The sequence below is a fragment of the Eschrichtius robustus genome, chromosome 1 (assembly GCF_028021215.1).
Source record: "Eschrichtius robustus isolate mEscRob2 chromosome 1, mEscRob2.pri, whole genome shotgun sequence".
NCBI lineage: Eukaryota > Metazoa > Chordata > Mammalia > Artiodactyla > Eschrichtiidae > Eschrichtius > Eschrichtius robustus.
In genome coordinates, this window is record NC_090824.1 from 171,560,909 (window position 1) to 171,586,605 (window position 25,697).

At 46.2% G+C, this 25,697-nt stretch overlaps 1 protein-coding gene across 3 annotated transcripts in view; it reads left to right on the forward strand.

Annotated features, from left to right (window-relative positions):
* The window catches only part of WDR37 (WD repeat domain 37), a 57,085-nt gene that overhangs the window by 22,827 nt on the left and 8,561 nt on the right, over positions 1-25,697 (forward strand). For 2 of the 3 annotated variants that reach the window (XM_068559569.1, XM_068559568.1), the window contains exons 7-11: positions 327-398; positions 4,796-4,840; positions 7,027-7,103; positions 15,687-15,927; positions 17,081-17,222. In XM_068559569.1, the coding sequence (XP_068415670.1) occupies positions 327-398; positions 4,796-4,840; positions 7,027-7,103; positions 15,687-15,927; positions 17,081-17,222 (577 nt within the window). The remainder of the gene's footprint in view (positions 1-326; positions 399-4,795; positions 4,841-7,026; positions 7,104-15,686; positions 15,928-17,080; positions 17,223-25,697) is intronic. The other variant, XM_068559570.1, reaches the window with a different exon arrangement.

Sequence of the window (25,697 nt, forward strand, 5' to 3'; positions counted from 1 at the left end):
TTGATATTCTGAAAAGTCTTAATATTTCAACAAAATAACGAGCCCTTGACTCAAGTGACTCCTGTGTCCCAAGTCCCCAGCCTGGTGCTGGCAGTGCACAGCGCCTAGGCATTCAGGTCTCTAGGTTCCCCCTGCCGGTTCTGTGGCCTCGGACGGGTCACCGGCCCCCTATCCTCTCGGATCAGTTGGATCACAGAGGAGATTGAGCACAGTTGCACGAGGTACTGGTGGTGATGTAACTTCTCAGTTTTAGAATTTTTATCTTCCTCTTTTATTAAAAAGACCATAACATCAGCAGCTCACTCATGTTCGTTTTGATCTTGCAGATCACACGGCTCTGCTGTGGAGCATCGAGACGGGGCGGAGCCTCGCCAAGTACACGGGCCACGTGGGGTCAGGTGAGCAGTGGGATCACGGGGCGTCCTCTCAGAGGGAGGGCCAGGCCTCTGCCTCTGACTGTGTGAGCTTCACGAAGGGGCAGCTCAGCTCCCTGAACAGCGTCGTCCCGAGGGCGGCGTAGAAAGCCAGCCACCCGTGCACACTTTGGAGCTGGAACATGTGCACTAGCATCATGAACTGTGTTCCATTGGGAGGGTCCTCGGGTGCAGAGGTGCTTTGTGTGTCAGCCCCTGGGATCCTGGTGGGTGTGGATGCAGGGCTTTTTCCTGCGGGCACCGGTGGGCAGATGTCACTCTTCCTCCCAGCGCCCCGGCTCCAGGCCATGTGTCACGCTGCCCCCGGCTCACTCACCCCTCACCCCTGCAGACAGGCTTGGCGATGGTGTCCACCCTCCACCTCCAGGGTTAGGTGTGTCCCCCACGGACTTGGGTGAAACCCCTTCCTCTGCGTGTCTTCTGGCCTCTTGGTGGAGGGAGTACCTGCTGTCCCGTCAGGGCCGTGGCCAGGCTCCTCCTCCTCTTAGGGCACCTGCTCTCGTCTGTCCCTGTCGCCTCAGCGTGAGAGCCAGCTCCTACCTTCCCACATGGAACATGTCCGTCCGCCCCCCCGCCACACACACACACATACACTCCTGCCTTGTCTGCCGTCCCCTCCAGCTGGGACCCACTGTCTTCCCCCAGGTCTGTGTCTGGGTGGCTGCTGCTGCCTGCAGTGGATGTGACAGGCTAAATAGACAACCTAAAAATTAAAGTGTTAGCCAGCCTGTATAAAAAATTCACACCTGTCTCCTGCTCATCCCTCCTCACTCCTCATTTTCACTTCTCAAAAGGCAACCACTTTTAACAGTTTTAAATAGTTTGCTTCTTTCTTCCATTTAAAAAAATAGTCTATCTTATTATTTCTTAATTTTGGAGTTTTCTACAAGGAAGTGACTATTATTAAGGAGAAGGAGATTGGCTCGCTTCCTCCCTCCATCCCTCTGTGCTCCTTGTCATTGTGAAATGGTTACAGCTCGACTTCCATTTAAATGGATGTTCAGGTTTTACCTAATTGTGGCTGCATCCATATAGTTCACAGCTCCCAAGCACGTACCTTACTTGCAATCCCCAGTTTGGCTTCCTCTGAAGGGAATAGTGGCCTTTTATTTTGGCCTTGTTCTGTGCAGATCTGCCTGACATGTGGCATTCCCTGAATGTCTGTGTTCCTTTGCTGTCACTCTGGCCCCTCCCTGAAGCCTCCCCTCCGACAGTTGGTACCCAGGACTGTAGCACAGATGCCTGCAGTCTACCTCCTGTGTCCTCCTGGGCTTTCTCTCCACCTCTGTCCTCTGTTACCTCCTGTCTTCTGGACCCTGTTCTTTCTCTTTCTCCAGGGAAGCCTATCTTTCAGTAGCTTCCTTCTTAAAGGGTCTTACAGGAAAAATTTTGAGACTGTAAAATGCTTGAAGAATGTATTTTACCTTTTTTACACTTGATGGGTAGTTTGGCTGAGTATAGTCTTCTATGTAGGAAGTACTTTTCTTTGAAAGTTGAAGGTAGTGCTCTGCTGACGTGTTTTTTTTTTTTGCTTTTTAAAAATTTTTTTATCTATTCTAAATTTATTTACTTATTTATTTATTTATTTTTGGCTGTGTTGGGTCTTTGTTGATGCGCGCGGGCTTTCTCTAGTTGCGGTGAGCAGGGGCTTCTCTTGTGGAGCTTGGGATCTAGGTATGTGGGCTTCAGTAGTTGTGGCATGTGGGCTCAGTAGTTGTGGCACGCGGGCTTATTAGTTGCTCCATGGCATGTGGGATTTTCCCAGGCCAGGGATTGAACCTGTGTCCCCTGCATTGGCAGGCAGATTCTTAACGACTGCGCCACCAGGGAAGTCCCTGACTTGTTTTTTTCATAGCTTTCAGGATTGATATTAAAAGTCTAATAATGCTGGGCTTCCCTGGTGGTGCAGTGGTTGAGAGTCTGCCTGCCAATGCAGGGGACACAGGTTCGAGCCCTGGTCTGGGAGGATCCCACGTGCCGCAGAGCAACTGGGCCCGTGAGCCACAACTGCTGAGCCTGCGCGTCTGGAGCCTGTGCTCCGCAACAAGAGAGGCCACGATGGTGAGAGGCCCGCGCACCGCGATGAAGAGTGGCCCCCACTTGCCACAACTGGAGAAAGCCCTCGCACAGAAACGAAGACCCAACACAGCCATAAATAAATAAATAAATAAAATTAAAAAAAAAAAAAAGTCTAATAATGCTCTTTTGAATCTTGGTCCTTCATAGGTAGTTGGATACTTGTCTCTTGAAGACTTTAGGATTTTTCTTTTAGGTCTTCTTAAAAAAGCATTGTGTTGGACATTTGTGGGACTTGGCAGTCTAGAAATGTACCCCCATGTCCACTCAGTCACCTGCCATCACCCCCATGTCCACTCAGGTGCCATCACCCCTGTGTCCTGTTGGCCCCCTGTGGTCACCCGTGTGTTTGCACCCTGGTGTTTCCCGGGTGCCTCTTCTCACTGTCTTCCGTCTCAGTTGCTGTGAGTTTGTGCCTGTTTCTTTCTGGACTTGTCGTGCACTTAGAGGAGTCTGAGGAGAGAACAGAGCACAGGCTGCTTTGGGCACTGTCTTTGTCGTGTTTACGCCCTGCTTTTGCCTTTTCCACCTGGTGGTGCTGATTGTGTGACTGAGTTACTGTAATGGAGGGGAGTGTGGAGCCCTGGGGTTTTTAATCAGCGCAACTCCCTGCAGGTGGGTTGACGTGCCTGGCGCCTGCCTCCTTCCTCTTGGGTCCTCTGAGCAGAGTGTGCCCACCTGTGGACTGGCGGAGCTGCCTCCAGAGAGGAGGTGCCCGAGGTTTGTGCCCTCTCCCCCCACACACCTCCCCAACCCCTGGCGTTGGGGAGCCGAGTGGAGCCGGCCGGGGGCGGGCATGTGTCTTTTTAGACACACACGATCTTGGAGCTTGTTACAAGGAACTGTGGTCTCTGGCCCCCTCTCTTCTATTCCTCATGTGGCTGCTGTGAGTGACATTAGCTGTGCTGTGAATAAGCTGCTGGTGGGGCTGTGGCTTGGCCCAACCCGCTGACTTTGGGCTATAAGGCCTCATCACACCCACGCGTGCTGGGGTTCCCCCACCCCATGTAGTGATGTTGTGCTGTTAAACGTCTGTGTAAACAGTACTGAGAATAAACTGGCCCTGCAGCTGGTGGTCGTTGGCGCCCACCATTTGCCGGATTCTTGGCTAAGCACGTTGCCTGTGTTCTTCACTTAAACCTCGTGCTCATCCGTGAGTTATTACTAATGTTCCTGCTTACGTCACTAATTTGCTGGAGTCCACATAGACACCAGAAAGTAACAATTGAGGTTGAAATTGGGAGCATTAATACGGTTTGTTAGTAGTGTTTATTTGGGGCATTTTCTATTTAACATTTTTAAGGCAGTTACAGTTTTCACCAGCTCTTCCCACAGTTCTCTCTGGTCTAGTGTTAATGGTAAAAGAGCATCTTCTAGCATTTTTCAGATTCTTAGAAAAGTATCGATCTAATGGCGTACCTGGCAGAGTCTTAGTGGAAGAGAGAACTTGCTGAGGTTTGGGAAGCTCCCTGTACGTCCTGTGTCTGGGCTGTGGGGGGTGTGGGCTGGCTCTCCAGTGCCTTGGGTCGGCCTGTGTTGGGGTGACTGGGAGGTGCCGACCAGGAACAGCGGCCTCCACCCTTCCAGCCTCTCGTTGTCTGCCTGAGGAGAGCGCCTCGGCAGGCGGGCAGGCTCAGGACCGGTCAGTCTCCGGGCAGCGTTGTCATGGGGCCAGAGCCTCCCCAGGACACCTCGGGCAGATTCCTGCATCTGGAGAGGAGACTGGGAGGGTATCGTAACTGTCCTCATCTGGTCCCGATCCATTCCGATCCAAACCATCCCTAGGCCATCAGGGGCTTGCCTTCTCTGAGTTCCCGAGTCTTCTGGAACAGAACAGACTGGGTTTTTGGAAGGGTGGGCTTGTGGGCAGCTGGGTAGGCAATAAACAGTGTGCACCACTGTAATCTGCCTCTGCTTGTTATAATTAAGTTTTCTTTTTTCATCCTGGTTTATTTTTAACTCTAGGTGACTTCCCTATGTATAAAAAATAGATTATTAATATCCTTTTTCTGTGTAGCCTATTCTTGAGCAGTTTGGTAGTTCATATTTAGTTACTTTGTATTGTACCTCTCTTCTTTTTTTTTGGCCACGGCACGTGGCACTACCTCTGTTCTCTTTAACTTACATGTTTATTCATAGTTTAACTGAATTAGGATATTTAATATTGAACTATCATAGTTCCTTTAGTTTTTAAATTTAACTTTGTAATACATGCTGTAATTATAATAAATATTGATGATACGTTCTTATTTTAAACCTGTTTCTGTAATATTTTTATTTTGCAGTAAATTCCATTAAATTTCATCCATCAGAACAGTTGGCTCTCACCGGTATGTTGATTTTGTTTTTTTATTTATTGAACAGTTATTGCTGACCTGAAAACAGCTGTGTCATCATTCCTTTCTCATCAGTAGCATCAGGATTAGCCACGCCTTTCACAGAAGTTAGTGGTTAGTAGACATTTTACAAAATGCATGAGAAATGAATAAAGAAAACTACACTGAGGGGCACTTTTTTTTAAAATGAGCAGTGGATTGCGAATTAGGTGAACTTGACTTGATGTCAGTTTGAACTCGGCCGCGTTCTCCTGGAGGTCTTTTTACGAAGCTCATCCCTGCCACCTGCTCTTCCTGCTCGCGGGAATGTGCTCGCTTCTCTGAGGCCCTGTCGGCACAGAGATGAGGAATTCAGCAGCCCTGAGTCGGGCTCTCTGCTGGCCCGCATCTTTACTCCTTCCCAGGCAGTTTTCCTGGAAAGAGCTGTGGTACCTTGGGTTTGTTTTCATTTCACGTAGTTTAAAAACACCTTGATTATAGGGACTTCCCTGGTGGCACAGTGGTTAAGAATCTGCCTGCCAGTGCAGGGGACACAGGTTTGAGCCCTGGTCCGGGAAGGTCCCACATGCTGGGGAGCAGCTAAGCCCGTGCGCCACAAGTACTGAGCTTGTGTTCTAGAGCCCGTGAACCACAACTGCTGAGCCTGTGTGCTGCAACTACTGAAGCCCATTCACCTAGAGCCCGTGCTCTGCAACAAGAGAAGCCACTGCAATGAGAAGCCCATGCACCCCAACGAAGAGTAGCCCCTGCTCGCCGCAGCTAGAGAAAGCCTGTGTGCAGCAACAAAGACTCAGTGCTGCCAAAAATAAATAAAATAAATAAATTTTTTAAAAAAGGCCTGTGTGCAGCAACGAAGACCCAATGCAGCCAAAAATAAATAAGTAAATAAATTAAAATAAAAATTAAGAAAAAATAAAATAACACCTTATCATATTGAGGAGTTTTTCCATAAAACTGTCCGACACCTGTGGACCCCCGTGGTGTTTTGGGGACATGGATGGTAACCTGAAGGACGAGTGTTTGTCTAGATCAGAGGTCAGCAAGCTTTTCTGTAAAGGACCAGAAGTAACTGTTTTCATCTTGAGGCCACATGGTCTGAGTCACAGCTGCTCAGCTCCGTTGCCACGGAAGCAGCAGAGATGGTGCACGGATGAGGGGACATGGCAGTGGGCAGTGACCCTTGTTTGTGTTTACAGGGTGGGTGGCTGCCTGGATTTGGCCCATGGGCCAGTTCTGCTGACCCCAGGACAGAGGACAGAAGTGGGACTAATCAGTGCTCTTACACTCAAGTCGATCAGGTGGCAGGGTCCTTTGAGGGTCCAGTTTTAACAGGCCTCCCCCACAGAGCTAGTGGATGCCTGAATCAACATCTGGGGAGTAAAGGAGGCCAGGAGTTTAACCTAGTTATGTGGGCCGTTTGTTTTGTGGTTGGGAAGACACGGAGACCAGTGACAACCAGGCTGGAAAGAAGGGATGAAATCGAGACACGTCAGGAAGCTGCAGTGGGAAATGGAAACATAAAGTAGTGGCCTGGAGAGTGGAGCGCCAGATAGGGGTTTGGACAGGACGCTGACTCGGAGGGAGATGGGCAGGTCAGGCAGTAAATCCGTTTGACGCCACAAGACACGTGCCGCCATCTGCTGCTTTGGGGAAGCTGTGCAGCCACGCAGAGAAGGTGGGGTTAAGACGGTGCTCTCATGGGGGCAGTGGAGGTGGCCCTTTCGCACGTCTGCGGGCCTGCCTGTGCCCCTCAGCTGCCCTCTGTCATTCCCAAGTCCAAGCATTGCCTTGTGGCCTGGCTGGTGATAGCAAGGTCTCAGTACCAAGGGCTGCATGGCCAGCTGTGGGGTGCATCCAGGTTCAGTGGATGGGAACGTGCCCTTGAGTTACTGTAGTTTTGGGTTTCCGTTTTCTTAGGTTGGCCAGATGGAGAATAAAATCTACAGCTTGTAAATTTTCTCTGAACCTTTACAGCTTTCCATCCTAAGATGAAGGGGGGTTATTTTTATAGATAATCATTATCTTTGTGCACTTTTGCTATTCTCAGTAGCATTACATAGTCTCAGAAGTAGTTGTTTAAGTACAGTCAATCACTTGCAATCCCTCAGGTACAGAACTTAGCAGGAGCCTAGCCAGCGCACGTTTGCACCTCGGGTAATTTCCCCTCTTTCTCTCCTCAGCTTCTGGAGATCAGACCGCCCATGTCTGGAGGTACGCGGTTCAGCTGCCCACTCCTCAGCCTGCAGCCGACACTAGTGTAAGCAGCACATTTACTTACCCTGAAAGCACGATAATGGGGTATGTTGGTAGGTTCTGGATGCTTGTGAGTTTTAGGATAAACTTATAATTTGTGTTGTGGGCCGAATGTGTGTGTCCCCAAAACTCATAGGTTACAGTCCTAAGCCCACATGGGGTTGTATTTGGAGATGGGCCTCTAAGCAAGTCATTAAGGTCAAATAAGGTCACAAGGGTGGGACCCTGATCCAGTAGGATCAGTGTTTGTAGGAGAAGAGACACCTGAGGGCTCCCTGTACCTTCTCCTTGCACGCACTGAGGAGAGGCCACGCGAGGACACCTGCCAGCTAGGACACCAGCACTCAACACAGCCAGAGTGCCGCCCCCAGCCTGGCCGCCGAGCGGACCAGGGCCAACTTCTCTGTCTATATCCGGGTGTGTTTGCTTTCACTTTCGTTTCCACAAATGTTAAACATTTACATTAGTTTTTAAAAATTTTATGGCTAAGTTATACTTCTTAATATTTTATGTATTTGATTTTAGACAACTTGTCTGTCTTTCATGTGAGATAAATCCTGTATGTCACTGGTGTGTGTGATATCATTTTCATGTGGGTGAAGTTTGTTTTTTTGTGTGTGCCTGCTTCCTTCTTTTATTTTTTTAATTTAATTTTATTTATTTTTTTATACAGCAGGTTCTTATTAGTCATCCATTTTATACACATCAGTGTATACATGTCAATCCCAATTGCCCAATTCATCACACCACCACCCCCCCCGCCACTTTCCCCCCTTGGTGTCCATACGTTTGCTCTCTACATGTGTGTCTCTATTTCTGCCCTGCAAACCGGTTCATCTGTACCATTTTTCTAGGTTCCACATATATGTGTTAATATACGATATTTGTTTTTCTCTTTCTGACTTCACTCTGTATGACGGTCTCTAGATCCATCCACATCTCTACACATGACCCAATTTCGTTCCTTTTTATGGCTGAGTAATATTCCGTTGTATATATGTACCACATCTTCTTTATCCATTCGTCTGTCGATGGGCATTTAGGTTGCTTCCGTGACCTGGCTGTTGTAAATAGCGCAGCCATGAACATTGGGGTGCATGTGTCTTTTTGAATTATGGTTTTCTCTGGGTATATGCCCAGTAGTGGGATTGCTAGGTCATATGGTAATTCTATTTTTAGTTTTTTAAGGAACCTTCATACTGTTCTCCATAGTGGCTGTATCAATTTACATTCCCACCAGCAGTACAAGAGGGTTCCTTTTTCTCCACACTCTCTCCAACATTTGTTGTTTGTAGATTTTCTGATGATGCCCATTCTAACTGGTGTGAGGTGATACCTCATTGTAGTTTTGAGTTGCATTTCTCTAATAATGAGTGATGTTGAGCAGCTTTTCATGTGCTTCTTGGCCGTATGTATGTCCTCTGGAGAAATGTCTATTTAGGTCTTCTGCCCATTTTTGGATTGGGTTGTTTGTTTTTTTAATATTGAGCTGCATGAGCTGTTTATATATATTAGAGATTAATCCTTTGTCCGTTGATTCGTTTGCAAATATTTTTTCCCATTCTGACGGTTGTCTTTTCGTCTTGTTTGTAGTTTCCTTTGCTTTGCAAAAGCTTTTAAGTTTCATTAGGTCCCATTTGTTTATTTTTTGTTTTTATTTCCATTACTCTAGGAGGTGGATCACAAAAGATCTTGTGATTTATGTCAAAGAATGTTCTTCCTGTGTTTTCCTCTAAGAGTTTTATAGTGTCCGGTCTTACTTTTAGGTCTCTAATCCATTTTGAGTTTATTTTTGTGTGTGGTGTTAGGGAGTGTTTAATTTCATTCTTTTACATGTAGCTGTCCAGTTTTCCCAGCACCGCTTATTGAAGAGACTGTCTTTTCTCCATGGTATATCCTTGCCTCCTTTGTCAGAGGTTAGTTGACCTTATGTGCATGGGTTTATCTCTGGGCTTTCTATCCTGTTCCATTGATCTGTATTTCTGTTTTTGTGCCAGTACCATATTGTCTTGATTACTGGAGCTTGGAAGTATAGTCTGAAGTCAGGGAGTCTGATTCCTCCTGCTCCGTTTTTTTCCCTCAAGACTGCTTTGGCTATTCAGGGTCTTTTGTGTCTCCATACAAATTTTAAGATTTTTTGTTCTAGTTCTGTAAAAAATGCCTTTGGTAATTTGATAGGGATTGCATTGAATCTGTAGATTGCTTTGGGTAGTATAGTCATTTTCACAGTATTGATTCTTCCAATCCAAGAACATCGTATATCTCTTCATCTGTTGATATCATCTTTAATTTCTTTCAACAGTGTCTTATAGTTTTTTGCATAAAAGTCTTTTGTCTCCCTAGGTAGGTTTATTCCTAGGTATTTTATTCTTTTTGTTGCAGTGGTAAATGGGAGTGTTTGCTTCATTTCTCTTTCAGGTTTTTCATCATTAGTGTATAGGAATGCAAGAGATTTCTGTGCATTAATTTTGTATCCTGCAGCTTTACCAAATTCATTGATAAGCTCTAGTAGTTTTCTGGTGGCATCTTTAGGATTCTCTATGTATAGTATCATGTCATCTCCAAACAGTGACAGTTTTACTTTTTCTTTTCCAGTTTGTATTCCTTTTATTTCTTTTTCTTCTCTGAGTGCCATGGCTAGGACTTCCAAAACTGTGTTGAATAATAGGGGCGAGAGTGGACATCCTTGTCTTGTTCCTGATCTTAGAGGAAATGCTTTCAGTTTTTCACCATTGAGAATGATGTTTGCTGTGGGTTTGTCGTATATGGCCTTTATTATATTGAGGTAGGTTCCCTCTATGCCCGCTTTCTGGAGGGTATTTATCATAAATGGGTGTTGAATTTTGTCAAAAGCTTTTTCTGCATCTATTGAGATGATCATATGGTTTTTATTCTTCAATTTGTTAATATGGTGTATCACATTGATTGATTTGTGTATATTGAAGAATCCTTGCATCCCTGGGATAAATCCCAGTTGATCGTGGTGTATGGTCCTTTTAATGTGTTGTTGGATTCTGTTTGCTAGTATTTTGTTGAGGGTTTTTGCATCTATATTCATCAGTGATATTGGTCTGTAATTTTCTTTTTTTGTAGTATCTTTGTCTGGTTTTGGTATGAGGGTGATGGTGGCCTCATAGAATGAGTTTGGGAGTGTTCCTTCCTCTGCAATTTTTTGGAAGAGTTTGAGAAGGATGGGTGTTAGCTCTTCTCTAAATGTTTGATAGAATTTGCCTGTGAAGCCATCTGGTCCTGGGCTTTTGTTTGTTGGAAGATTTTTAATCACAGTTTCAATTTCAGGGCTTGTGATTGGCCTGTTCATATTTTCTATTTCTTCCTGGTTCAGTCTTGGAAGGTTATACCTTTCTAAGAATTTGTCTGTTTCTTCCAGGTTGCCCATCTTATTGGCATAGAGTTGCTTGTAGTAGTCTCTTAGGGTGCTTTGTATTTGTGCGGTGTCTGTTGTAATGTCTCCTTTTTCATTTCTAATTTTATTGATTTGAGTCCTCTCCCTCTTTTTCTTTTTTTTTTAAACATCTTTATTGAAGTATAATTGCCTTACAATGGTGTGTTAGCTTCTGCTTTATAACAGAGTGAATCAGTTATACATATACAATATGTTCCCATTTCTCTTCCCTCTTGCATCTCCCTCCCTCCCACCCTCCCCATCCCACCCCTCTAGGTGGTCACAAAGCACCGAGCTGATCTCCCTGTGCTATGCGGCTGCTTCCCACTAGTTATCTATTTTACATTTGGTAGTGTATATATGTCCATGACACTCTCTTACCCTGTCACATCTCACCCCACCCCCTCCCCATATCCTCAAGTCCATTCTCTAGTAGGTCTGTGTCTTTATTCCCGTCTTGCCACTAGGTTCTTCATGGCCTTTTTTTTTTTTTTTTTTTCCCTTAGATTCCGTATATATGTGTTAGCATACTGTATTTGTTTTTCTCTTTCTGACTTACTTCACTCTGTATGACAGACTCTAACTCCATCCACCTCATTACAAATACCTCCATTTCATTTCTTTTTATGGCTGAGTAATATTCCATTGTATATATGTGCCACATCTTCTTTATCCATTCATCTGTCGATGGACATTTAGGTTGCTTCCATGTCCTGGCTATTGTAAATAGAGCTGCAATGAACATTTTGGTACATGACTCTTTTTGACCTATGGTTTTCTCAGGGTATATGCCCAGTATTGGGATTGCTGGGTCGTATGGTAGTTCTATTTGTAGTTTTTTAAGGAACCTCCATACTGTTCTCCATAGTGGCTGTATCAATTTACATTCCCACCAACAGTGCAAGAGTGTTCCATTTCCTCCACACCCTCTCCAGCATTTATTGTTTCTAGATTTTTTGATGATGGCCATTCTGACTAGTGTGAGATGATATCTCATTGTAGTTTTGATTTGCATTTCTCTAATGATTAATGATGTTGAGCATTCTTTCATGTGTCTGTAGGCCATCTGTATATCTTCTTTGGAGAAATGTCTATTTAGGTCTTCTGCCCATTTTTGGATTGGGTTGTTGGTTTTTTTGTTATTGAGCTGCATGAGCTGCTTGTAAATCTTGGAGATTAATCCTTTGTCAGTTGCTTCATTTGCAAATATTTTCTCCCATTCTGATGGTTGTCTTTTGGTCTTGTTTATGGTTCCCTCTTTTTCTTGATGAGTCTGGCTAATGGTTTATCAATTTTATTTATCTTCTCAAAGAACCAGCTTTTGGTTTTCTTGATCTTAGCTATTGTTTTCTTTGTTTCTATTTCATTTATTTCTGCTCTGATCTTTATGATTTCTTTCTTTCTGCTAACTTTGGGTTTTGTTTGTTCTTCTTTCTCTAGTTCCTTTAGGTGTAAGGTTGGATTGTTTATTTGAGATTTTTCTTGTTTTTTGAGGTAGGCTTGTATTGCTATAAACCTCCCTCTTAGAACTGCTTTTGCTGCATCCCATAGGTTTTGGATCGTCGTGTTTTCGTTGTCATTTGTCTCTAGGTACTTTTTGATTTCCTCTTTGATTTCTTCAGTGATCTCTTGGTTATTTAGTAACGTATTGTTTAGCCTCCATGTGTTTGTCTTTTTTACGTTTTTTATCTCATAGCATTGTGGTCAGAAAAGATGCTTGATATGATTTCAATTTTGTTAAATTTACTGAGGCTTGATTTGTGACCCAACGTGTGATCTATCCTGGAGAATGTTCTGTGCGCACTTGAGAAGAAAGTGTAATCTGCTGTTTTTGGATGGAATGTCCTATTAATATCAGTTAAATCTATCTGGTCTATTGTGTCATTTAAAGCTTGTGTTTCCTTGTTAATTTTCTGTTTGGATGATCTGTCCATTGGTGTAAGTGAGGTGTTAAGGTCCCCCACTATTATTGTGTTACTGTTGATTTCCCCTTTTATAGCTGTTAGCAATTGCCTTATGTTCTGAGGTGCTCCTATGTTGGGTACATATATATTTATAATTGTTATATTTTCTTCTTGGATTGATCCCTTGATCATTATGTAGTGTCCTTCCTTGTCTCTTGTAACATCCTTTATTTTAAAGTCTATTTTATCTGATATGAGTATTGCTACTCCAGCTTTCTTTTGATTTCCATTTGCATGGAATATCTCTTTCCATCCCCTCACTTTCAGTCTGAATGTGTCCCTAGGTCTGAAGTGGGTCTCTTGTAGACAGCATATATATGGGTCTTGTTTTTGTATCCATTCAGCAACCCTGTGTCTTTTGGTTGGAGCATTTAATCCATTCACGTTTAACGTAATTATCGATATGTATGTTCCTATGACCATTTTCTTAATTGTTTTGGGTTTGTTTTTGTAGGTCCTTTTCTTCTCTTGTGTTTCCCACTTAGAGAAGTTCCTTTAGCACTTGTTGTAGAGCTGGTTTGGTGGTGCTGAATTCTCTTAGCTTTTGCTTGTCTGTAAAGCTTTTGATTTCTCCATCGAATCTGAATGAGATCCTTGCCAGGTAGAGTAATCTTGGTTGTAGGGTCTTCCCTTCCATCACTTTAAGTATATCATGCCACTCCCTTCTGGCTTGTAGAGTTTCTGCTGAGAAGTCAGTTGTTAACCTTATGGGAGTTCCTTTGTATATTATTTGTCGTTTTTCCCTTGCTGCTTTCAATAATTTTTCTTTGTCTTTAATTTTTGCCAATTTGATTACTATGTGTCTCAGTGTGTTTGTCCTTGGGTTTATCCTGTATGGGACTCTCTGCGCTTCCTGGACTTGGGTGGCTATTTCCTTTCCCATGTTAGGGAAGTTTTCGACTCTAATCTATTCGAATATTTTCTCTGGTCCTTTCTCTCTCTCTTCTCCTTCTGGGGCCCCTATAATGCGAATGTTGTTGCATTTAATGTTGTCCCAGAGGTCTCTTAGGCTGTCTTCATTTCTTTTCATTCTTTTTTCTTTATTCTGTTCCACAGCAGTGAATTCCACCATTCTGTCTTCCAGGTCACTTATCCGTTCTTCTGCCTCAGTTATTCTACTATTGATTCCTTCTAGTGTATTTTTCATTTCAGTTATTGTTTCTGGAAGTTTGCCCATCTGCACTTCATTTAGTTGTTTTTCTGGGGTTTTATCTTGTTTCTTCATCTGGTACATAGCCCTCTGAGTTTTCATCTTGTCTTTCTTTCTGTGAATGTCTCATGTGGGTAAAGTTTTAATGTTTGTAACAAAAGAGGTTGCATGTTGAGAAGAATGAATCCACAGGCTTAAACCACAAACCCCTCGGTTACATGCTTGCTTGTCCTGGAGGATACAGATGCACCTTCTTTGGATAATCATGCGGGGTCTTAGTTATCCTTTTTGGTGACTTGATCTTCCTAGTTTCTGTTGAGGGCGGCTCTTTGCTGTGGAGTCTACACATGTTCAGCCCTTCCCTGTGCTGCTCCAGCGGGGGGAAGTTTCGCCAGGCAGAGGGCGCTGAGTGATTTCATGTAGTCGAGCAAACGTTAGGTTTCCATTTACGTTTTGGCTGTAATTGTTAGAGGATTATAGTAATCTTCCAGTTTTCATATCTCTGCCTGTGAATATTCCTTTACTTTTTCTCTTTTTAAACCTTTTAAATGTTGTTCTATTTAGAGATGGGTTAAGTAATTAATGAATTCCAGTAATGAGTAAGAATGAGTTTTCTTTAGGTAAGTGGTCTTAACAATTCATTTTTAATTCAGTGTATTATGTATTTTATTTTAACAGAGATTTTTCCCTCGTGGAATTTCCAAACTGTCAAGTGCTGTGCTTAATGCATGCGTTCACTCAAGAAACAGTGAGCACTGGGGGAGGACAGGGCAGAGATGAGCATGAGGACTGATGCTCAAGAAGTTCAGGAGATGAGTTTACATTGTATGGATTTCTTTTTCCAAATAGAATTTAAAAAGCACCAATTTTGTCAGAGGGATTATTACATATAATGCTTAGATTAAAAAACTTAATAGTTTATTTAGAATGTAAGGTTGACTTTATTTTCTTTAGGATTTTGTTTGCGTTGGATGCAGGGACTTTTCTTGCTTGAAAGTTGCTGCCTCAGGACTTGGGGGTTCCCTGGGGGCCCCAGCTTGAATTTGAGATGCACCTGAGGTGTGGTCGGTGCCGGGACCACTCCGTGATCTGCCACGAAAGGAAGACCAGGTGGCGCTCCCTCATTACTGCCCAGCCTGAGCCTTGTGCTTGGATGGGCAGCACTGGTTTTCTTAAGCTTTGCTGGCCAGTCTTGGCTCAGGTCACATCCCTCTACTGTGTTTGTACACATGACATACATCCGTGCGCTGTGTGTGTCCATGTGTGTGTATGCACGACATGTATTTCCATACCTATGACATCTGCTCCATACCCATGTGTGTGCACTTGTGCCCACGTGTGTGTCTGCCCCCCGCTGGCCCATACGCTCTGTGAGGCGGGGCCCCAGGCCCGCATCACCTCCTACACGGGTTCCACGTGGACACACCAGGCAGCGGCCATCTCCCCTTCTCTGCTGTGTGACCAGCATGTGGTCTGGCACCGTGTAAGCACCTGATAAATATTTGTTGAATGAATACACAGTATTTTCTTAAAGACCTGAAGCCTAGGGTGACTATTAGGTTTTTTTTTTATCCTTAGCTTTTGACAAAAGATTATTGATAATGTAGGAAAATAAAGTGAACTCTCATATCTATTAACATAGCAATAGAATTCTAAACGTGTTTTAAATAGGCTTCTGAGAACTGAATGTTCCTTTTTTTTATTGTGACAAATTATTGATTTTCAATTGTGTTTAGTTTTATTACATTTCTCCTAATCTGTGATGAAAACTTAAAATGTTGAAAATCATTTTATTTTCCCCCCCCTTATTGGTTAGTGGAAATGAACTGTAGTTCATTTGATGGTGTAGCTACCTCATTTTTTCTTCTTATGTTTGGCCCAGGGTTTTAGCCAAGTAGGAGATGGTGAAGTTGATACACAGTCACTGAGCACCACTTAGTACCAGACACCCACTGGTGTTGGTCGTAATGGTGGTTAAGTCCTAGAAGGACAGACAGTAACAGTGCGATTGTGCAGCCGTGTCTGGCAGGCTCAGCATTCCCAGGGAACCGCCTCTCTGCTCTCCCCCAGCAGCAGCTCTGTGGCGAGGACGAGGTGGAGTGCTCCGACAAGGACGAGCCTGATGCAGACGTGGACGCATCCAGCGACTGTCCCACCATCCGGGCGCCACTGACATCTCTTAAGAGCCACCAGGGAGTGGTCATAGCCGCCGACTGGCTGGTTGGGGGCAAGCAGGCAGTGACGGCCTCGTGGGACAGAACGGCGAACCTGTATGACGTGGAGACGTCGGAACTTGTTCACTCCCTGACAGGTGTGCAGGCACTGCATTCCCGGTCGTGTGCAGACGACATCTCGTCTAGAAGGACTGTTGGTTCTCTTGGTGCAGCTGTGATTTTCAGAGCTCCTTTATGATTAATAGAGCTGTTGGCAGTTAAATTTATCTTATCTTTGGGGGGGTTAATTGCATCTAGATACATGCAGTATCTAGATATTTGAATGTGGTTGTTGTATTAGTTTTCTTTTGCTTTGTAACAAATTTCCACACGCTTAATGTCTTGAAATAACATGAATTTATCACATTGTGCCCCTGGGTTAGGAGTTCTGGGCACATTCTCGCTGACCCTCTAGTTCTCAGGGTGTCATGGGTGGAGTGAAGGTGTTGGTGGGGGCTGTGCTCTCACCTGAGACCTGGGGTCCTCTTACTGCCGTTGGGAGGATTCCTTTTCTTGTGGCCCGTGACTGAGATCCCGTTTTCCTGCCTGTTGTCAGCTGGGGGCAGTTCTCAGCATCCAGAGGCTGCTCTCAGTCTCCTGTGGCCACTCCAGAGGCATCTCACCATGTGCTGTTGGCTTTCTTCCAGGCCAGCAGGAGAGCATCTCTGCCGGGACCCTTTGGAAGGGTCCACCTGACTAGGTCAGGCCCATCCAGGACAATCTTTCTTTTGATTAACTCAAAGCCATGTGATTTGGGGGCCTTAGTTATATCTGCAAAATCTGTTTTGCTTTATAATGTACGAAGATTACCAGAGCATTTGCAGGTTCTGCCCAAACACAAGGGCAGGAATCCTGCAGGGTGTGTACTAGGGCTGGGCATCTCTGGGCTGTCTCAGAGCTCTGCCCATCACAGGCCTTTGTGCGTGTTTATCAGTGAGTGCCTTTCCTCATTGAGTGATAAAGGTTGTGTTCTACCGAGCGCTCCACCTATGTATTATTAGAGGTTATTCTGCAAGTGCGGAATTTGGAACTGTACTTATTTACACACTCGGCCTGTTGGAGATCTGCCCGACCTTCCAGCCATCAGGGTCAGGAGTGTCCCACCCACACTTGTCCTGCTCTTCCAAATGCACGAGGGGAATGGACACAGGTCCCACCTCGACCCCACACACCGTTCCCTCGACTCCTCTTACCGGCAGCATAGCAGGGGCCTGCCTCCCTGTGACTGTCTGCCCTTCGTCTCTGTCGCAGGGCACGATCAGGAGCTGACGCACTGCTGCACACACCCGACCCAGCGGCTGGTGGTGACCTCCTCCCGCGACACGACTTTCCGTCTGTGGGACTTCAGGGACCCTTCCATCCACTCCGTGAATGTTTTCCAGGGCCATACGGAGTGAGTCTCAGTCGCTTAGATGTCTCTTTTTAACTATTCGAGAAAGAAGTTTTGCAGGTAGACGTTAAGACTCAGTTCTTATTTTAATTTTCAGTGTTAATTTCCGACTCCACCGTTTTTCAGAATGGCTACTCTTTCCCAAAACACTTAGCTTCATTTTGGAAGATTTCACTGATGTCCCCTCCTGAAACTGGAGGCGGGCAGGAGGTGGGGGAGGGCCAGGAAATGCTCGGGTCGTGGCGTGAACATCAGAGCAGTTCCCTGCCCCTCCTCGTCCTCGCGCTGGGCTCATTCTTGTCTAGTCTTGACATCACGCGTGTTCACAGGGCTGTTCCGGGAGAGTCCCCACGTCCCACCCTCTGTCTGGTGGGCAGAGCTGCATCCTGACAGCTCGCCCCCCACATGCTTGTTCTCACCCCGTGTGACCTTCCCAGTGAGTGATGCCCAGCCTCCCAGCTCCTCGGCCTGCAGCCTGGCCCTCTCCCGGTGGCCCCGTGCAGCCCCCAGTGGCACTCCTGTCACCCGCAGCTCCCGACCATGTCCTGTCACCTGCCCCCGCTGTCCCGCGGGGTCCCTCCTGTACGGCAGCGCATCCGTGAAGGCCGGATCGCGGCCATATCAGCAAACGCTTCTTGGCAGATGAACCTGCTTGTCGGCTGCTTCAGTCCGATTTTCTGTCTTTGTCATACAGTCCTGTAAACAAATCCATTTTCTGTGTTTAATGTTAGGTACTAAGTTTTAGATTTAATATTCAAAATTAATAAATGTTCAAAAGGAAGCCAGGACAATGTTCTTCCGGAACCTCGAGGTCGAGAGTTGGTGTGTACAGCCCCAGTGCCTGCCCAGCCGAGTGTGGGCTTCAGTGGGAAGGCCCTCATCTGCTGGAGGGGTGTGCTCCTGCCTGGGGGACCCCGGGCTCCCCCAAGCCCCTACCTCCTGGGGCCGGTCCTGTTTGTGGAGGGGGGACCCTGCTGGGGTGCCCAAGGGCCCAGGAGCAGCTGCTCTTCCCTGCTTTTCAGGCAAGTCACTCAGGGCCCAGGGAGCAGAAGGGACCGTTTGGTCAGTGCGCTGGACAAGCCAGGACTCTGCCCGCACAGCCCTACTCCTTAGTCCGCACGTCTTTTTTCCAAGTTTCTCATTTTAAAAGTTTAAGCATAACATAAAAGTTGAAAGAATAGTCAGCAAATCCCTAATTACCCTTCTCCTAGAATCACCCATTTTTGTTTCTCCACATTTGCCTCTGTCTCTGCAGACACATGTGCAAAGGGCTGGATGTACAGCACGCACTCGTACTTTCTTTGGCTGAGCCTGAGTCTTTGAGAATAAGGACATTCTCTCAATATCATGGTATCGTTTCCACCTGAGAAAAATAAAAAACAGCCTGTGACAGCATCTGACATCCAGCCTATGTTCACATTTATCCCTGTTGTCTCCAGAGAATCTTTTGTTTTTTTAAAGTTTAATTGAGATTCATTCATTACGTTTAGATACTATGTTCCTTGGTCTCTCTTAATCTGGGGCAGTTCCGCACATTTTGTTATCGTTATTTTTTGTGACGTCAAGTTTGTGTGTGGAATGCAAGCCAGTCTCTTGTGGAACGTGCACCCTCTGCATTTCTTCTGCGGCTTCCTTTCTGCCGGAAGTCTCATAGCCACTGCTGTGTGTGCCGCGTCCCACCCATCACTGCACGACTGGGGCCGCTGGCCTGGACCACAGGTAGTGTCTGCCAGGTGTCCCCACAGCCGTGAGGGTTGACACGTTGAGGTGACCTTCCACCCAGTGAAAGGTCTCAGCGACCTTCCACCCAGTGAAAGGTCTGATGTCATCGAGGGTCCTTGCCTGAATCAATTACTCCTTCGAGAGTTGGGAAGGGATGGTTTTGCTGATTCTGTCCTTTCTTCTGCCTGCGTAAGCTGGCACTTTATTCACTGGCATGGTTGAGAGTTAGTGCAGCCTCGCGGACCCTCCTACTCAAGGGTGATGGGCCTTTGTGGCCGTGAGTATGAGCGATGCTCAGGCTGTGCCAGATTCACTGCCGAGCGCCCCGTGGCTCCTCTTCCACAAGACCCTCACTCGGCCAACTCGCCGCCCTGGCCCAGCAGGCGTCTGTCCAGACTCGACCTGCGCCGTCCACCCCAGTCTCCTCACTGAGCTGGCCCTGCTGGTGGTCCTGGACCGAGCGGAATCTGGCCGGAGATCCTGGGCGGGTGGAGGAGTCTCGCATGGAGGACAGGCAGTCTGTCTTGTGGCGCACGGGCCTCTGCCCTGTCCGCTTGAGCCTCTTCTGCCGCACGGGGTAGGGTAGGCCTGTGGGGGCAGAATCCAGGAGGCTCCCCTGGTGAGTGCGGAGCACGGTGAGGACTCGGTGAGTCCTGACAGCCTACTCCCCGTCTGTGGGTAAACCGAAGCAGGGTCCTCAAGATTGCCGGACTCTGAATTTGGTTCCAGGGAGCTCTGTCTCCGTGTTATTTGAAGGGTCTTTTGGTCACATTCTATTTTCAGTTGCTCTATTTAACTTCTGAAAGTTTTTATTTTTGTTTTGCACAAAAAGCCAAGAACTTGCTTGTCTTACTGGGAGTCGATGGAGGAGCCTGGTGTAGCTTTGAGAGCATGGTAGCAGTGTCCTGTTCCCACCTGTCTTCTCTGACTGTGGAGGGTAGCAAGTACTGTATCATGTTTAAAATAACCTGTTTAATTGTTGGTCTGTTTTTGCAGCTGGTGGGTGTGTAAAACGATGGCTGTTTTGGAGAGAGATACTTAAGAGGAGTGTAACCGGGGATGAAGGACTTATTTCCAGTGTGTGACACAGTTTCTTAGGTTTGTTTTTTCTAATGGGATCAGGAGTGGCTTAGAGTTGACAGGATGCTGGGTCCGCCCCTGGGGACCTCTCCCAACCCCGACCTGAGACGTCGGTTCATGCTTGCGTTCACTTTTACTACGAGGACTCGGGAGCTTTTGGATGGTAATAGAATATACGTAAAGTACCGCTCTTAGAGTATTTACGTTTTTTCTTGCTCTGTTAGGATGAGCTAGTGTATTTCGTTGATGTGTAGATACAAACATCAATTTTAAAAAGTTCTCTCTTTGGTACTAATTTCCTGCAGTAAGTGTCATAGAAGGGGAATCTTTACCTTTTTTCAATCCTTCGTGAATTGGCGGGCCCGGTGAGGGGCTGGCTTTTGTGTTTCCCGTCGACTTCACGGTTGCGGCTGCGCTGGGGCCCACAGGCCTTGCAGAGGCCCCAGGCCGCGTGGTCAGCAGGTGGGGCTGCAGGCTGTTCTCTCCCTTTTGGAACCACCATCCCACATTACATCAGCTGCAAGCCTCTGGGAATGACTGCAGTTTGGAAAAGCAGGAAGTGAGACATTTTACAGGCTTTCAGCTAAGGACTCTTCCTAGTCCCTGACTTGACTGCTGCCTTTTTGTGTCTGACATGGGTCTTCTGGGGTCGAGCCATATGACACGTGGTACCCACGGAATGTACTCCCTTTGCATGGGGATGTAAGTGTGGACCCACCAAAAGGCGTCCGTTATCAAAACCAGAGTAGAGGGAGCGCTGTTCACTTTGATCACTCGCAGCTCTGGGTCTCCTGCCTCCCCTCACATCTGTAGGGATGCCCATGACCCCCCGTGCTTGTCCGCATCTGTCCCCCGGCCCCAGGGTTGGCCGTCCTGCCTGCACTTCCAGCCAGAGACAGTTGAGATGTCCTCTCGGGAGCTCACTTCAATGCCTGCAGAGCTTGCTCCTGGGCTGGGAGGTGACTGAGTTTTTTGGGATGGTTTTCTTGATCCTTTTAACCCGATTCTTTTCTGAACATTAAAAGCAACACTCAGAAGTGCTGTTCTCAGGAGCGTTGCTGTTCTTTCCTTGTGTCGCCCTAAAAAGTCCACGTGGAATGTTTTCAGTGGATCATCACTTAAACAGAGGCTGTATTTCTTAAAATTATGTGACCACATATTTCACATTACTATGATGTGGAACACACTTTGGAAAAGCCTATCTTAGGGCATATTTTCATTTATAGGAACTCAGCACAAATTCTTTAGTAAAGAATGTTAGACTCTCACATCTTTCATAATGTGAATAATTCACTTACCTATATGGGTAATTTGAATTTTCTGTGTTGGGTTTTCTTAAGGCAAGATGTAGCGGTATAGGCTTCAACATTACGGCTTCGTTCTGCAGTCCAGTTTCTCTGGGAGCTGGGAGAGAGTTTATTTTTCCCTTTTCATTTTCTCTTACCAGGTCTTCGTTACTGGGTGCGGGATCTTTAGTTGCGGCACGTGGGATCTAATTCCCTGACCAGGGATCGAACCCGGGTCCCCTGCTTTGGGAGCACGGAGTCTTAACCACTGGACCACCAGGGAAGTCCCCTATGCCTTTTTGAGAAAGTAGGGTTTGAGATGTTACGCTTCACTGTAAGATAAAAATCTGTAGCCAAATGGGTCCCCTTGAGATTTGTGCTGCATTATTTTTGCTGGGTAGAGAGAGAGCTCCCAGATGGAAGGTCTGTTTTAAGGTTTTCCTCATAAATTTTTAGAAAAGACAAAAAATGAGCCCTTTTCTTTTTTGGTATGTTATGTTTATTTTCATTCTGTATTTTAACACAACAGGATTTACTTAGTGGAATTGGGGGGCTGTATTATTGGACTAGCTTTTAGTGGCCCAAGGTGTACCAATTTGCATGAAAAGTAATTTTAGAAACCTTATATAACAAACTGTTTTCCTAATAGTGGGAATTGTAGTGTGTACTGTTCTTGGAAATAATAGATATGTTTAATTGGAAAAATTTGGAATGTCACAGGAATTTCAACTCTTGGCAGTTTCTGTCTCATGTATTTCTGTCATCAGCTGGAATTGAAATCCAGTGCTTTTTATCTGAAATGAGCTAAATCCTTATGTATTCATGTGTTTTCCACCTGACAGTGTAACTCGGGGAGTGGGCCACTTCAAGACAGCCTGGTGGGGACAGTACCTCGGCTCCTCTGCGTACCTTGCATGCAATCCGTGGGGCTGGACTTTGACCTTGTGGGCTGTGGGTACAGAGACGTTCCTGCAAGTGGCTCTACTATAATAAAACCTATACTTAGGTTAAAACCACTGCTGCTCTTGAGAGATGCCCGTGTAGACTGTCCTCTAAAGCAGGGGTCCCCAACCCCTGGGCCGCAAACCGGTATGGGTCCACGGCCTGTTGGAAACCGGGCCACACAGCAGGAGGTGAGCGGGGGACAAGCAAAGCTTCATCTGCTGCTCCCCATCGCTCACATTACTACCTGAACCATCGCTCCTGTTACCACCTGAACAAACCCGCCCCCCTCCCCACCCCGTGGAAAAATTGTCTTCCACGTAACTGGTCCCTGGTGCCAAAAAGGTTGGGGACCGCTGCTCTAAAGGGAGGCTCCTGATCCCTCTCCTCCCAGCACCGCTGCCTCCTGTGGAGCTTGGTAGAGTCGTCACCCCCCCTGTTTTTTAGATTCATTTTGTTTTGTTTCAATTGCTATTAAAAGGGACTGACAGTTGAGGCAGTCACTGGTCATTAAGCTTCCCCCGTGGGTGGCCGATGACTCCAGTCTGTACCCAGCTGACAGTATTTACACGTGCGAATAAATTCTGGCATTGAAAATATCTGAAATTAGCTCAGCACGGGTAAAATATCTGAGAATGCAAAGTTTTTTGTTTCTTTCTTTTTTGCTTTGATTCTTTTCATATGATTGTAACTTCATCCCCCAAATGTGAACTTAGGTACTTTCTTGCCTAAAGAAAATAAGACATGACATCTAACAAAAACTTTTTTTTAAAAAGTTTATAGAGATTATAATGATTGCTTTAAAGTTATGACATTTTCATATGCTTCTCTTGACAAATACCCAGAGATCTAAATTCTAGATCATATGCTTACGAAGGTGAAAGTAGCTTTGAATTTTGTGTCGTGCTGTTGACAGTTTTCTTTATGCTAAGTTTCAAAGAGAAAAAGTGTTTTGACAGTGTGAAACTTTTAACTGGGTGGTGGTTCGATTTAACTGTTGAATTCTGTGCTTGGTCAGCGACACAGCGTGTGTGCAGGCCTGTGCTAGAGGCGGGCGGCAGGTAGGGGTGGTTGGCAGACCTCTGCGCTGGTCTGAGACTCTGTCATTCCTGGTCATGGTCTTCAGCCCTCGTCCGTGATGAGGAGGAGGAACAGGGATAGCAATGACTGCTGGAGGAAGGAGAGGCCCGGGGCACCACAGGGGCCTCAGAACCCGAACCTGAACTCCCCCCAGTTTACAGCCCCTTCCCCACCTGCCTGGGAGTCTGCCTCTGTCTTCTGTTTGCTTGGGTAGATTGAAAACAGTTTCATTTGGGGAAGTGTAGAGACTTACGTAATTTCTGGCAATAGATGGTTGATATCTGAGGTTACCATCAAACCAAGGCTGACAGCGTGAACTCCCCATAAATTGCCCCGTTTCTGATTTTCTCAGCTCTGTTCGCCCAAAGACTGCTCAGATTCCTAGAGACTGGAGTGGCAGCCGTGGTCTCAGAAATGTGATCTGACCGCAGTGGTTATGAATCAGTGGATGTTTGTCTTGTCGTGGAAATGGGCAGAGGGCATGAGTGGTGGTGCGCGGCAGCTGCCGGGTGGGCGCGTGCACCTCGCACACGTGGGCACTGTGTGGAAAGATCTTGGGAGTGTCTCTGTGTCAGCGGCTGAGGAGCCACCTCCTTCCTGCTCGCTCACCTTGGCTTTAGAGGTAGGTAGTGGATATACAGTAATTTAATTACTGATCCCCGGTGATACATTTAAAAGTTGTTTGAAATTCAAGAGATAGTTTTGAAAAGTAAGAGGAGATTTAATATTTCTCCATTTATCCTTTTTAAATTCCTCATTGAAGAAGGGCTGATTAGTAACTAATAAAAATAAGGACTTAAGGAAATTAGTACATTTAAATGCCTCTTTGTTGTGAGCTGATTGCTTCACTTTTCGTTGAGGTGACCCAGAGCAGCATCGTCAGGTTATTCACACAGATGGACACCTTCCCGACTGCGTCGTTACAGCCTCACTGAGACCTACACGGGGCACGTCTGGACCTGACACAGGTGTTGGCAGGACCCCCTGAGCGACGGCGAGCAGTGAGCAGAGTGGGGAGGGGGCAGCTGCCGGGCAGAGCCTGGCTTTGGGAGGTGGTAGTGACGGCGGGAGGTTAGTCTTGGCTTACGTTACACACACACACACGCATATGTATCTGCACACACATCACGGTCTGTGCAGCCTGTAACACTTCTGGACAGACACGTTTACATGTGCATGTATATGTTTCTGCACACACGTCATACTCCGTGCAGCCTGTGTCACTTCTGTTGGGAACTCCACGCGGTTCTGAGGCACATTTGCACACGACCTCGGGCTGTCAGGACCCTCCAGCACCTGTTGTCCAGCGTTAGGGGAGTCACCTCACGCTCTGGTGGGAGAGACGCTTCGGGTGGACTCCTCATCATACCAGTGAAGGAGAGGTGCCTTCCCAGCCCCGGGACCATCCCCACAGACCCAGGCCGGGCCCGCTGGCTCCAACTGTGCAATTTAGGGCCAATCTACTAACATATTTGAGAGTAAAAATCTTGTAGTTCCTAATATATTTGTGACTTTTATCTTATGAATAGGGCTTGTTTATATCATATTACTTTCAAAACTTACGAACAGATGTTTTCCTTTTGGAAGATTTAAAAAATAAACCTTTGAAATTCTTTACTTCCAAATTTTTATGCACAGAATCACGTCACATTGATACTGGGACATTGGCTGTTAATTGATGAGCATGTAAGCAGATAAACTCTTGGACTCAGAAAACCAGGGGATGGAGCGTTAAAAAACTTGAGGGAGATCACTCCCCCCCTCATTTAAGTGGAATACGTTCCTCTCAGATTTCTTTAAATTATTGATATAATTGCAGCATTCAAATCTGACTTATGGTTGACTGTTACATTGTTTAGTAAGAATGAAATCATGACCAGGTTTCACAGAAAGGAAATCAGAGTCTTGACCCTTGATACTGCAAGTGTGAAGTTATTGTATCAACCTTACTGATTTTAAACTTCTCTGTAATCATTTTAAATCAGGTTGTGTGGACCTGTCATCTTTGAATAATCTGTGGAAAAGGTTCTTATTAATTCGGTTAATAAAATGCTGAGGAGAATTTAGCCTAGTAATAGCAGTGCTGTTTTGACTCCCCCCTTGGAGCCCCTCTCTGTGGCCATGGCGGGCACGTCCCCAGAGCTCTGGCATGGGTGCCGTTGGTAGGAGTGTTGGTGTTAGGACAGCGCCCAGCCCTGCAGCGCACCTGTGTCCTCCGCCAGTGTGGGCTGTGGGGACGTTGTCATGCACCCCTCTGTTGTGTGTTCTCTTGTGGGAAGTGGGACCTGGCACACGGGAGGTGTGCAGTCTGTCGAGGAAGCAGTTCTGTGGTTCAGACCCGTCGCGAGGTGAGTTGGGAAACTCTCGA